At 53.7% G+C, this 11,343-nt stretch overlaps 1 protein-coding gene across 1 annotated transcript; it reads left to right on the forward strand.

Moving 5' to 3' along the window:
* Positions 1 to 1,496: 1,496 nt before the first annotated feature.
* Positions 1,497 to 8,270, forward strand: Icmt (isoprenylcysteine carboxyl methyltransferase). The gene is made up of 5 exons (NM_133310.2): positions 1,497 to 1,748; positions 2,871 to 2,959; positions 3,911 to 4,080; positions 4,754 to 4,971; positions 7,250 to 8,270. The coding sequence occupies exons 1-5, from the start codon at positions 1,554 to 1,556 to the stop codon at positions 7,430 to 7,432; spliced, it is 855 nt and encodes a 284-aa protein (NP_579844.2). The 5' UTR covers positions 1,497 to 1,553; the 3' UTR covers positions 7,433 to 8,270.
* The last annotated feature ends 3,073 nt before the right edge of the window (positions 8,271 to 11,343 follow it).

Genomic DNA, 11,343 nt, shown 5'->3' on the forward strand with positions numbered 1-11,343 from the left:
CTTTTCAAATCCAGCACCAGCTCTTGTCTGCTCAGTGGTGCCCCATTTCCAGCAGCCTGCCTATCCTGCAGCCTTCCTGACCCGGGGACTCGCTCCTGGACTCAGACCAAACCAACTCCATATCCAGCCTATCGCACAAGGAGCCTTCAGTAAGGAGGCATGACCCTGACTTTTCTAGCACCGGATAAAATCTGGAGCGACGGCTCACACCTGAAATTCCAGCCTTCAGGAGGGGAGAGAATGGCATCTACCAGAGGTCTTGGAAATTCGAGGTTGTCCTGGGCTACAGAGGATAGATAACACTGTCTCAAAAGGCTGGTGCAGTCTGACCTTTCATTCCAACACTAGGAGGCAGTAGCAGGTGGATCTCCACGAGCTGGATCTGTAAGCATTCCTTTTAGGCTCCGCCCTACAGTTACCAGGCAATAGCCAGGTAGCCCTGGTTTACTACAGAAGGTCTGTTTGCAGCTCCTCTCTCTTATTCTGTCTCGCTCCTCTCTCTTATTCTGTCTCTCTGGACTCTCTCCCCTCTCCACGTGTTCCTGGCCGGACTCCCTCCCCCACTTCCTTTCTCTCTCTCTCTCCCCGACCCCTCTCTCTCCCTCTCTTTCCTTTCCTTCCTTCTCACCTCTATTCTACACTGTGTCTACATTTGGCTAGTACCTACCTCAGGGGAAGGGCTGCTCCCCTCTCACCTCACCTTAACTGCGCTTCTGTCAAACATATCTTGGTCTCTCTCTCTCCCTCTCTCTCTCTCTCTCTCTCTCTCTCTCTCTCTCTTATAAAACACAACAGGATACCAGCCCGGTCAAACACCTTGTGTCGTGCCTCAAAAAGATCTACAAATTCATAGATGTACACTGTCTAGATTTAAAGTGGTAAAAAAAAAAAAGTGGAAAACTTCTGGTCTTAACACGCACATCTTCATTATAGGCAACATGGAAAACACGCACACACAAAAACCTATGTGGGTCAAGGAAAGTCGTCCAGAATATTGCCACCTAAAAGGTAATTCTCTGATTTCAATCCTTATCCCGGGCTCACTCGTATTACGCTTCTTCACACACCCCCCACCCAAATCAAGAGAGGACCGCATCGCACTTAGGAGGAGGGGGATCCCATTTCAGGAAGGCCACGGATGCGAGTCTTGAACCGTTTCTCTAGGTTCGGGGACCCGGCTCGCGCCTGCGCAGTGTCGCAGTGCGATCGAATGGTCGGTAATGCCCACTTGTCTCCAGAGTTCTAAACTTGGGCCGAACTTCTGCAGGGCGCCGTGGCCACTTCCGGGTTGCTGCGTCGCCCCTCTGCGACGTCACGCTGTCCCGAGCTGCGGGGCGGGGCCTGCGGGGAGCGCCGCTCGCTCTAATTCCAGCCCTCAGCCACGCGCGGCAGCAGTCTCGCGAGACCTCGCCGACAGCGCACAGCTCCGGGCACTTGCCCTTCCCGAGCCGGCGTCGGCGGCGGAGTGCGCAGGCGCGGCCTTCGGGTTTCCCCGGCTACAGTCGGCGCATCGGCCCGCTAGTCCGCCGCCGGCTCTTCCGCCGCCCTGCGCCATGGCGGGCTGCGCGGCGCGGGTTCCGCCGGGCTCCGAGGCGCGCCTCAGCCTCGCTACCTTCCTCCTTGGTGCCTCGGTGCTCGCTCTGCCTCTGCTCACGCGCGCCGGCCTGCAGGGCCGCACCGGGCTGGCGCTGTACGTGGCCGGACTCAACGCGCTGTTGCTGCTTCTCTACCGGCCGCCGCGCTACCAGGTGCGTGCCGGGTGTGGAGGGACCGGGACCGGGCGGGCGGGACGGGTGGACCGGTTGACCCGGACACGGACCAGGCACAGGGCGGCACGGACAGGATGAACCGGTAGACCGGGACTCCAGACCCGGACCAGGGTCGGGGTGGACCGGCAGATCTGGACAGGGACGGACGGGTGGACCGGGACCAGGCGGGCTCCTGGCAGGGTGGGCGGAGTAGGTGCGGACCAGGCAGGACCGACCTAGCTGGCTGCGCTGGGGCAGGGCGGGCCGGGTGCACCGGAGCTGGAGACGAGGCAGATGAGCCCGGGTGGACGGGGATCAGGGACTGATCAGGCAGGGACCGGGCAAAGGTTGGTGGGATAGGTACATTAGAACCGAGAAGACTGGGCGCGGGGACCAGGATCCGTCAGGCAGGGCTGGATAGATGGACTGGGGACGGGCATGGGAGCTAGTCTAGCGGGAGTGCGTTAAAGGAACATTATATTACCTAGCCGACCGGTAGGTAATACACTCCACGGGCTTGTATGTCAGCCTTAAGTTGAGGTCACAGGAGGGACCCACTTCTAGCTGTGGGTGCTAATTGCATTTCTTGCCGATCAGCAGAAGCTTCAGCAGATGTACGTCGGGTGGGAAATGAGCTTACCCACGGAATTTTAATTTATGTAATGTCAGGTGTGGTGTTTTACCTGCTGGTCAAACGCCCTACTTCACAGAGGTGACGGGGCACAGAGTTCGAGAGTTGGGAGTTGTTGACTTGAGACTGTCAGCCATAAACTGGATTTAAACAGTTTCTCCGAAGTTAGCCCCGCTGTTGCTAGCAGTAATAATAGTTATTCTGGCTGTTAAAAATTGGTTATTCCTGGGTGATTTGTATAGTGAGTCCTCTATGCTGCCCTAAAACACAATACCGTTGTTATTCCAGTGGCTTAGATGGATAAACTCTTTATTTAAGTGACTTGTCCAAGGCCAGGGTTTAGACCCAAGCAGTTGTATTTCACCCTCTTTATCTCTTGAACAAATGGACTCTGCTCACTAAGGGCCTTGCTAACCCAGGGCAGTCTGCAGTCTGGGTTCCGGCTCTGCGAGTGGGACGTGTGGTGACTGGGGCCTTTTTGGGTGTTTCAGATAGCCATCCGAGCTTGTTTCCTTGGCTTTGTGTTTGGCTGCGGCGTGCTGCTAAGTTTCAGCCAGTCCTCCTGGAATCACTTCGGCTGGTAAGAGAGTCTTTGGGAGCCATGGTGTTGAGGTGAGGGTTGGCAGCAGTGGGCGAGTAGTGGCCTCTCCTCACCCCACCCCACCCCCGCTGGGCTCTGACAGAACAGGCGGCTGGTTAGGATTCTGAAGAAGCAGCCCCCTGTCTCCTCCGAATCCCCACCCTTCAAATCTCATGAACACGACTGTGCATGTTAGTGGATTATGTCTGTGGTGGATGGAAGCGGGTCTCCCTGGGCCCTCTCCAGAGGGCCCATCATCACCCGAAGTCGCTGTGCTGAGCCGTTGTTCCCTGAAGGGGTGCAGGTCCGCGGTGATGGGCAGGGGCAAGTCTCCCGGTGTCTTCTAAGCCTTTTCCGTCTCGGTTTCTATTAGGTCCCGGCTAGTGCTCCCCCCACAGCCAGTGTAGGACTTTCCCCTACACTATGAGTTCAGTCCCTTGAGCCTTCTAGCCTCTGACTTGGAAATGAACCGTGGCTTCAAGGTAAAAAGCTTTACCTCCTACTACCAGTGTGCTAAGCCATCCAATCCCTCTTTGCTGGAATTCTTTCAGTTCTGTTGAATTTTGTTTCCCACATACGTCACTACTTTGTTGATATCTCCCTCTCATGTTAACATGTGAAATTGTCATATTAAAGGAGTAAAGGGACCATAGTTTCCCCTTCACCTATGGAGATTCTTTTAGTTGTGTCTGTGACATTCAGAAACATAACAGCACCACGGAACCGCACTTCTGCCTGCTGGAGAGGGAAGGAATGGTGTGTGTGTGTGTGTGCGTGTGCGTGTGCGTGTGCGTGTGCGTGTGTGTGTGTGTGTCCATGTGTCCATGTGCGCCTGCACCTGTTGTTACCCAGGCTGGTGACAGCGTTCGGGGCAGTTGAGCAGACCAGGCCTGTGCTTGTGCCCGACTTGGTTCTCTCCCGCTTTACCTCGTTCTTTCTGTTTTTAAACAGGTACGTGTGCTCGCTCTCCCTGTTCCACTACTCTGAGTACCTAGTGACAGCTGTCAATAATCCCAAAAGTCTGTCCTTGGACTCCTTCCTCCTGAACCACAGTCTGGAGTACACAGTGGCTGCCCTGTCTTCCTGGATAGAGTTCACCCTTGAAAACATCTTTTGGCCAGGTTGGTGTGTCCTACTTTCCTTGGTGTGGGAGAGAAGGGTGAGGAGATGACATTGACTCACCTCTCAGGTCTAATCTCTCCTGAGCCGTTCTCCCCAGCCCTTCCTCTCCCTAAGCTATTTATAATATAAAGGACAGACTGCACTCGATGGAGAATTCTGCTTCTGGATTTCGAATCCAGGGCGTGTTGGCGTTATGCTCTGAGCCTGGCGTTATGCAAGGTACCACTGAGGTGGAGCCCCACCTGGATGGTCGCAGTATTACCTTTGCCATTGGACCAGATGAAGTTTGGGCCTGTCTGTTTCTTTCTGTAACATGAGCACTTCACAAGGTTTTACTGTAAAATCCTCTGAATTGGAGCACACTTAGCCCTCCCAAAATGCCGGATGTGGGTCCTAGGGCTGACTTTGGGACCCAGGACTGTCTCTGCTTCTCTCAGCAGCCCTTACTCCTTAGGGAAGAACAGAGCCAGTTCGCCCGGGCAGGGCAAGCTTCCTACAGCTCATGTGTCAGCCCTCAACTGGGAGACTGGTGGCCCTGGGCTTGTGGGGCCTTTTCTTATCAAGTTTCATGTGTTTCAGACGCTGGTTGCCCCTAGGGTGGTTTCCTCTCTGTAGGGGAGGGATTGGTACCCCAGTCTCCCCACTCCTTGTCCCTCCTTTCTGTTTGTGCAGAACTGAAGCAGATTACCTGGCTCAGTGCCGCTGGGCTGTTGATGGTGATCTTTGGAGAATGCCTGAGGAAAGTGGCCATGTTTACAGCCGGCTCCAACTTCAACCACGTGGTACAGAGTGAAAAGTCAGACACCCACACTCTCGTGACAAGTGGGGTATACGCTTGGTGCCGGCACCCCTCCTATGTGGGCTGGTTTTACTGGAGTATTGGAACCCAGGTATAGTATCAGCGTTGACACTACTTTCCTGGAAATTTAGTTTTCTAAGTTTCTTTCTTTTTGATATCTTGACTCAGGGTCTTGCTATGTGGCCCAAGCTAAGTTTGAACTTGTAACCCTACTATTTAGGCCACTTGACTGTTTTACATTTCTTAAATTGAAGCGTAGTTGGCACTCTAAGCCCACTGTGTTTTCCTGGGTGCACAGACTGCTTTTCTCTTGTGCTCCCTGGCCTGTTTAAGGCGCTGACTCTAAAAGCTGGAGACCAAATCTAGTTTTCCATTGTTGTAGAGGTAAAATCAGGACATTGTTTTAAGTTGTTTTATTTGTTTCAAACTTGAAGACAATTATTCTCTAAAAGGAAAACTGCACAGGCAGCAAGTGGTACGTATATCTCTCAGTTTCCAGGAGCACAGAGGTGACTCGCCTGAGGAAAGGGGGGAGCCTTAGAAAAGCTGGGGGGGGGACCAGGATGCTGGTCAGGGGGAAGGCAGAGACAACGGCCAGCGGTACTGCCCTTCTGAATGGCATCTCCTAAGATCACCTACTTCTGGGCATGGGACCGCTGGTGGCCCCGGCACAGTAGTCCTGCACTGGGTCCCTTTCTGCTGCTTTGACCTGGGTCTGGAGCACCTTGGGCAAGGGAAGGTAGGTTTTGGGGAGGGCGTGTCCTCAGCCACCCTCTGGTGGCTCAGTGGGTTTTCATCAAAAAATAGTCTAAATGAGGCCAAGGTCCCGCCAGGTTAATGAGAGCTGTGGGGTTTGCTCTGTCTCAGGATGCAGACCAAACCCTTGTTTTCTGACAGCCGTCTCTGCATTCTATACTTAGTCCTGGAACAACTTGTCCAGAGAGTGTAACGAGAGCTTGCGAACATCATCTGGGGCCCAGACATCATCAGTGTGCATGGGCCATGGGGATTCTGGTGACCCCATAATGGGGCGGGAGGGGCAGGCGACTAGCATTTCTTTCAAAGCTTTGTGTTCCTGAGACTCGTCACGCTGTTCCACTTGCAGTCACAGCCCTGGGGACACTGAGGGGAGGCGATGAATGTAGTCTGCCTTAAGTGCTGTGTTGTGCCTAAGTGCTTTAGAGCGGAAGGATTTTTCATACCTTTTTGGATAATGGGTATTTTCTACATTGTGCCCTGGTACTTGTGCTTGCCGGGATGTGTGAGGGGCGGGGCTTGTACGAATTCGTAGAGCATAAGTCTTCCTGTAAGAGTATTTGCCCTTGTACAGAACATGGTTTTTCCTCTGAATTACAATGGTGCTGGTGACTTGCTGGGATCGGATTCCTGGCTCAGTACAAGGTTGTCCCTGATGATGTCCTTGATGACTAAGAAACAACATTAAGGCTGCCCAGGTGTGAGGGCATGGACTTCGTGCTGCCAGATGAGCGGGCCTGGCCCCTGAGGCTTCCCTCGTCTACCCAAAAAGCCAGGACACTAGTGTGTGAATGATACTGCCGAGTCACAGGCTGGGTGAAGGTTTAGTGTCTTATCACGGTGCTAGGAGCACAGCAAGTACTTAGCGAGCAGTGTGGACATGGTAGGAAGTTGGGGGACCTGTCTGGTATCACTGGACAGGTCCTGATGCCTGCAGTGGGTAGGGCTGGGTTAGTGGTTTCCACAGTAACAAAGGAAGCTGCTGGGAGCTGGGATGCTTTCAGCTTTGAGGGACTTTTTGGCTGGAGGACCAGGTTGGGCAAGGGGTGTGTGTGTGCGTGCGTGCGTGCATGCACCAGGTTGGGCAAAGGGTGTGTGTGTGTGTGTGTGTGTGTGTGTGTGTGTGTGTGTGTGTGTGTGTGTGAAGAAGCCATGTATAAAAGGCGGCTAGTGACAGCCTGGGCCTGACTTAGGGCCACTGTTACTTTCTGAGCAGAGTGATCTCTGAAAGGAAATGTTGTGGAAGCTCAGATAGCAGAGCTTATGTGGCCTTGAGGGGAGGAAGCCAGGGCCCAAAGCTGGCAAGTGTGTTCAGATGGGCAGAAATCGGGATGGACAGAGATACCAGCCTGACTTCCTCTGTTAGAGAATTCCCACTTGAGTGCAGGCAGGGGCATGTGTCACCACATTGAAACCCAAGTGGTCCCTCACTGTAACTGAGGTCTCGCTACTTGAGAGAATCAAAGAGACAGAAAAGGGTGCAGCCAGGAGAGTGGCTCCCAGGGACGTTAGTGCCTCTCAGCTTCTTCAAGGCCCCAGCAAGCAGTTCTGTGGGGCGAAGGTGCTTGGGCATCGGGCTGCTCTGACTGTGGTATCCTGTGGTCCTCTGCCAGGTGATGCTGTGTAATCCCATCTGTGGTGTGGTCTATGCCCTGACGGTGTGGCGCTTCTTCCGTGATCGCACAGAGGAGGAGGAGATCTCGCTGATTCACTTCTTTGGGGAAGAATACTTGGACTATAAGAAGAGGGTGCCCACAGGCCTGCCTTTCATAAAGGGGGTCAAGGTGGGGCTATGACAGGAAGAGGCCCCGTGGGACCAGGGACCTCTGGCCCTGCGCAGCCTAGGACAAAACTATTTAAAGTTGGGCACACAGAGTGAGTTTTCTTAATTGTTTTATATGTCACTAATTACTCCTCAGAATGTCACCCAGGACCTAATATTGAGGCGATGTTAGGTCCAAAGGAGCCACGGCAGCTGTCTCCTGCACTGAAGGCAGGTGGGGCAAGGAGTGTGTCCAGGTGTTCATCGACGCCTCTTCTACCATGGCAGGGGGATGACTCAAGCCACAGCCTCACACCCCCTCAGGCTAGAGTGTGTTTGCATGGTGACCAGGATGCTTGGGAGAGGTGGACACCGCCCTTTGGAGTGGTCAGAGCTGCCAAGTGTCAGCATTGGAAATGCACCAAACCCTTCTATTTAACTCCCACACAACCCAGCTTTACCCTTTGTCGTCCATGAGTGCGTGAACATCTGCATAAACTGGGAAGACTTGTACCCTTGGGCTCATACAGAAACCTATTTACACTCCAGTTCTATACGCAGAGCAGTGTAGATTCTGAGGGACATCGAGCCTCTCTGCCTCGAGCGTCCAGGTCCAGCTTTCACGTGGCAACAGGTAGCACAGACCCTTGGGCGCTCTGCAGCTTTTGAGTAGCCACTGGACCTGGGCTGAAGATGTGGGCCCAGGGTTCTCCCATGGTCCTGGTCTCAGCTCTTCTGTTCCCCTGGGAAGTAATGTCCTAACTTCTGTGCTAACGCCGAGAAATGCTGCCCTCCCTGTGTTTGGGATCAGTGTTCTCATTTATCATAGCTTCTGATTTTTATTTCCGTGTTGCAACAAGTCTGTCAAATTAGTTTCCTGTGTTTTCTCAAAGTACCCTACTGCTGCAGCAGGTGTTTTCCAGAAGGTTCCAGCATAGCTCATGCGCCTGCAACCCGAGGCAGGTTAGCCCTCCACAGTTCACAGTAGAGAGGCCTGCTTGAGTTCCACTAGCATTTTTTTTTTTTTTTGGTTCTTTTTTTCGGAGCTGGGGACCGAACCCAGGGCCTTGCGCTTCCTAGGTAAGCGCTCTACCACTGAGCTAAATCCCCAGCCCCTCCACTAGCATTTTTATTCTGCTGGTCTGGAAGAACATTTGGCTCTCTCCATGCTGAGCACAAAAGCTTTAAGCGCTGCGACCCTTGATTAGTCCTGGACTGGGTAAGAGGTTGGTCCTGGTGTGAGGCCCTTCCAGGTTTGGCCTTGCTTCTTGTCCTCAGTTTCTGCAGTGAGATGTAGAAGGGTCTTCAAGTCTGCCAGGTGTGAGCGCAGCTGGGCGAGAGCCCAGTGGGAAGATCTCAGCTCACACCCGGCTCTGATGAAAGGCGCAGGGTTGGGTGCATCGCTCGCTGTCCCTGCCACCTCAGCAGAATGCAGAGCAGCCTGCATAGTGCTCTGTGCAGCAGCCAGGGCCTCAGACTTGAGAAAAACCTTTTCCTTCTCTCACTGAGCAGATACTGCTGGGTTGAAAAGAATGGATACTTAGTATTTCAGCCCTCTGTTGATCCTTGAGTACAGCTCTATATTCCGAGGTCTCAGAAGGCCTCCTTCCTTCACAAGCACACCAGGGCACAGAGGCACACTTGTTATCAGGCCAGGCAAGCTGGTCCCCCACAGTGGCCATGGTGTTGCTAAACTCGTTGGCAGTTTGCTGTACTAGGCCAGGTCTTCACAGGGTGGTTGGTAATGCCAAGCTGGAATCCAGCAGGACAGAAGTCCACATGAGTGCTGACCTGGGACTTCATGCTGGCAGTGGCAGAATTGGCGGCTTCAGAAACATGGTGACAGTCATGCAGCCTGTGGGATGGGTGTTGACTTTGGCCACTCATATTTTACTGGTTGGCTAGTGGAAAGCAGGACTGGTGTGCTGTGCCACAGCCCGCTGCTGCTGCTGCTGCTGCTGGGCTTCCTCAGCAGAGCTGCTGGGTCGGCAGGTCTGTTCCAGGAGGACTCAAAGGCCCATCGGAAGGGAACTGGGGTGGAGGGTGTGCTCTGGCCAAGAGGGTGGTGAAGGTTAACATGGGTGAGTGCTCAATATTGAGATACCTAGGACCGTGTCAGAGCAGGAAGAACAGTCACGTGGGTGGTTAGTACTGTTGTAGGATGCAGCCAGAGTTGGCTAAACCTTGGGGGCTGTATGAATAGGGAATCGAAACTCATTCTTGACATGACAGGCATTCATTCTATCAGCAGGGAGGCAACCCCAGTTCCTACACTAAAACTTCTGAGACTCCAGAAGCCTCAAAGACTTGTGCCCTGGGTAGTGTAGTAAGCCAGGGAAGCTGCCAGGAGAGCCTTGAACCAGCCCAGCTGGACGTGGTCTCTGGGCCAGTCTGCAGGCGCCATTGCTGCAGCCAGGACCCCAAGACCACTTCCAAACTGCAATGGTGCAGACCGACTGAAGGGGTGTGGCTAGAGCAGTGCTCACTGCCACGCCCTCCTGTGCTTGGGTCTCCCTTCATGGTCAGGGTGGGGCCAGTGTCACCCACCCCACAGGGCTGTTGTGGTAAGATGACCTGGACAGCCTAATGAGGTCTTACAGGCGGGAAGCAGGCTTCTGTGTGTGAGAGCAGTGTGCGCTAATGTGTGTCCAGAAAACGTTCTGCCAGCCTGGAAGTAATTTATTTTTAGATTTTTATGGCTTAGTCTTTTGTTGCTCTATATACCAAAGAGGCTTACGGGTTTGCCAGTTAGCGTGTGAGGCCAGTTGGCTCAGGAGCCGCCCTCCTGCCCACCCAGGAACAAGGCGAGCTCTGTGGCAGCGATGCTGTTGTCCACACCAAGCTGCCCAGGCAGAAGTACCCTGGTGGGACATCAGATTTCAGTTCTGAAATATGAGTGGAGACAGACCACACTTCCTGTAGCCTACCCGACTCACTAGGCTGCAGACGGAGGGATGGATTCTTGGCAGCCATACTTCGCTCTTTCTCAATGCATCTAAGCTCGGCTGCCTCCAGCCTCCCATTCCCCTTGAGGGCCATGAAGCTGTCTTGTTGATGGATGGAGAGTAGCTAATGACAGCCCTTGGCATTGTGGGTGGTAAGGCTGGACGTTACACTTGATATCACCTTCCACCTGCCAGAGGCCAGAAAGGCCAGCCTTATGCCAGGCCCAGAGAGAGGGAGCCCAGCCTTATGCCAGGCCCAGAGAGAGGGAGCCCAGCCTTGGGTCTCTTGGTGAGATGCTGCGTGGTACCTTAGGAGTTAGGAGTCCTGAGGTTGCATTCTTTAAAGAGCACGCCAAGGATGTGGGTGGTGGAAGACCAGGCCACCCTTCTGACACTCCCAGGATGCAGTTGGTAATCCACAAGGGAATATGAGTGTTAGCATTCTGTCTAAGCTCCACCCCGCAGTTACCTGGCACCAGCCAGGTGTGCCTGACTCACTATAAAAGGGGCTGCTTGCCCCCTCCTCACTTTGTGTCTCTCTTGTTTTTCTTCCCTTCTTGCTCCCTCTCTCTCCCCATTCCCTCCCCCCCCCCTTATGTGCTCATGACTGGCCTCTCCCCTCACCCCCTGCCTGATATAAACTCTAGTCTATACTACACTGTCCTGTGGCTGGTCCCTCAGGGGGGGAGGGGTGCCTCAGTATGGGCCCGCAGAGGCACCCTCTTCCCCCATTCCTGACTGCACCTCCATAGAACATACCCCCCCACGCTTTATCTTTTTATGAACACATCAGTGATCCTTTCCTGGGCAGGATTTGGCAGGTGCTTGGTTTCTGCTGCTGTGGACTGGAGATGATCTTCACTTTATGAATGTAGCCGTGACCCGTGGCAGCAGAGTTGGGTTGAAGAGGCTTTTCAGGTATTAAAAGGGCTGCCGTGTCCTAGGGTTTCCACAGATTAAGGAATTTTCAGGAGATTGATGTGTCAGAGTGGAGGTTTCT

The sequence above is a fragment of the Rattus norvegicus genome, chromosome 5, assembly GCF_021556685.1.
Source record: "Rattus norvegicus strain SHRSP/BbbUtx chromosome 5, alternate assembly SHRSP_T2T, whole genome shotgun sequence".
NCBI classification, from domain to species: Eukaryota; Metazoa; Chordata; class Mammalia; order Rodentia; family Muridae; genus Rattus; species Rattus norvegicus.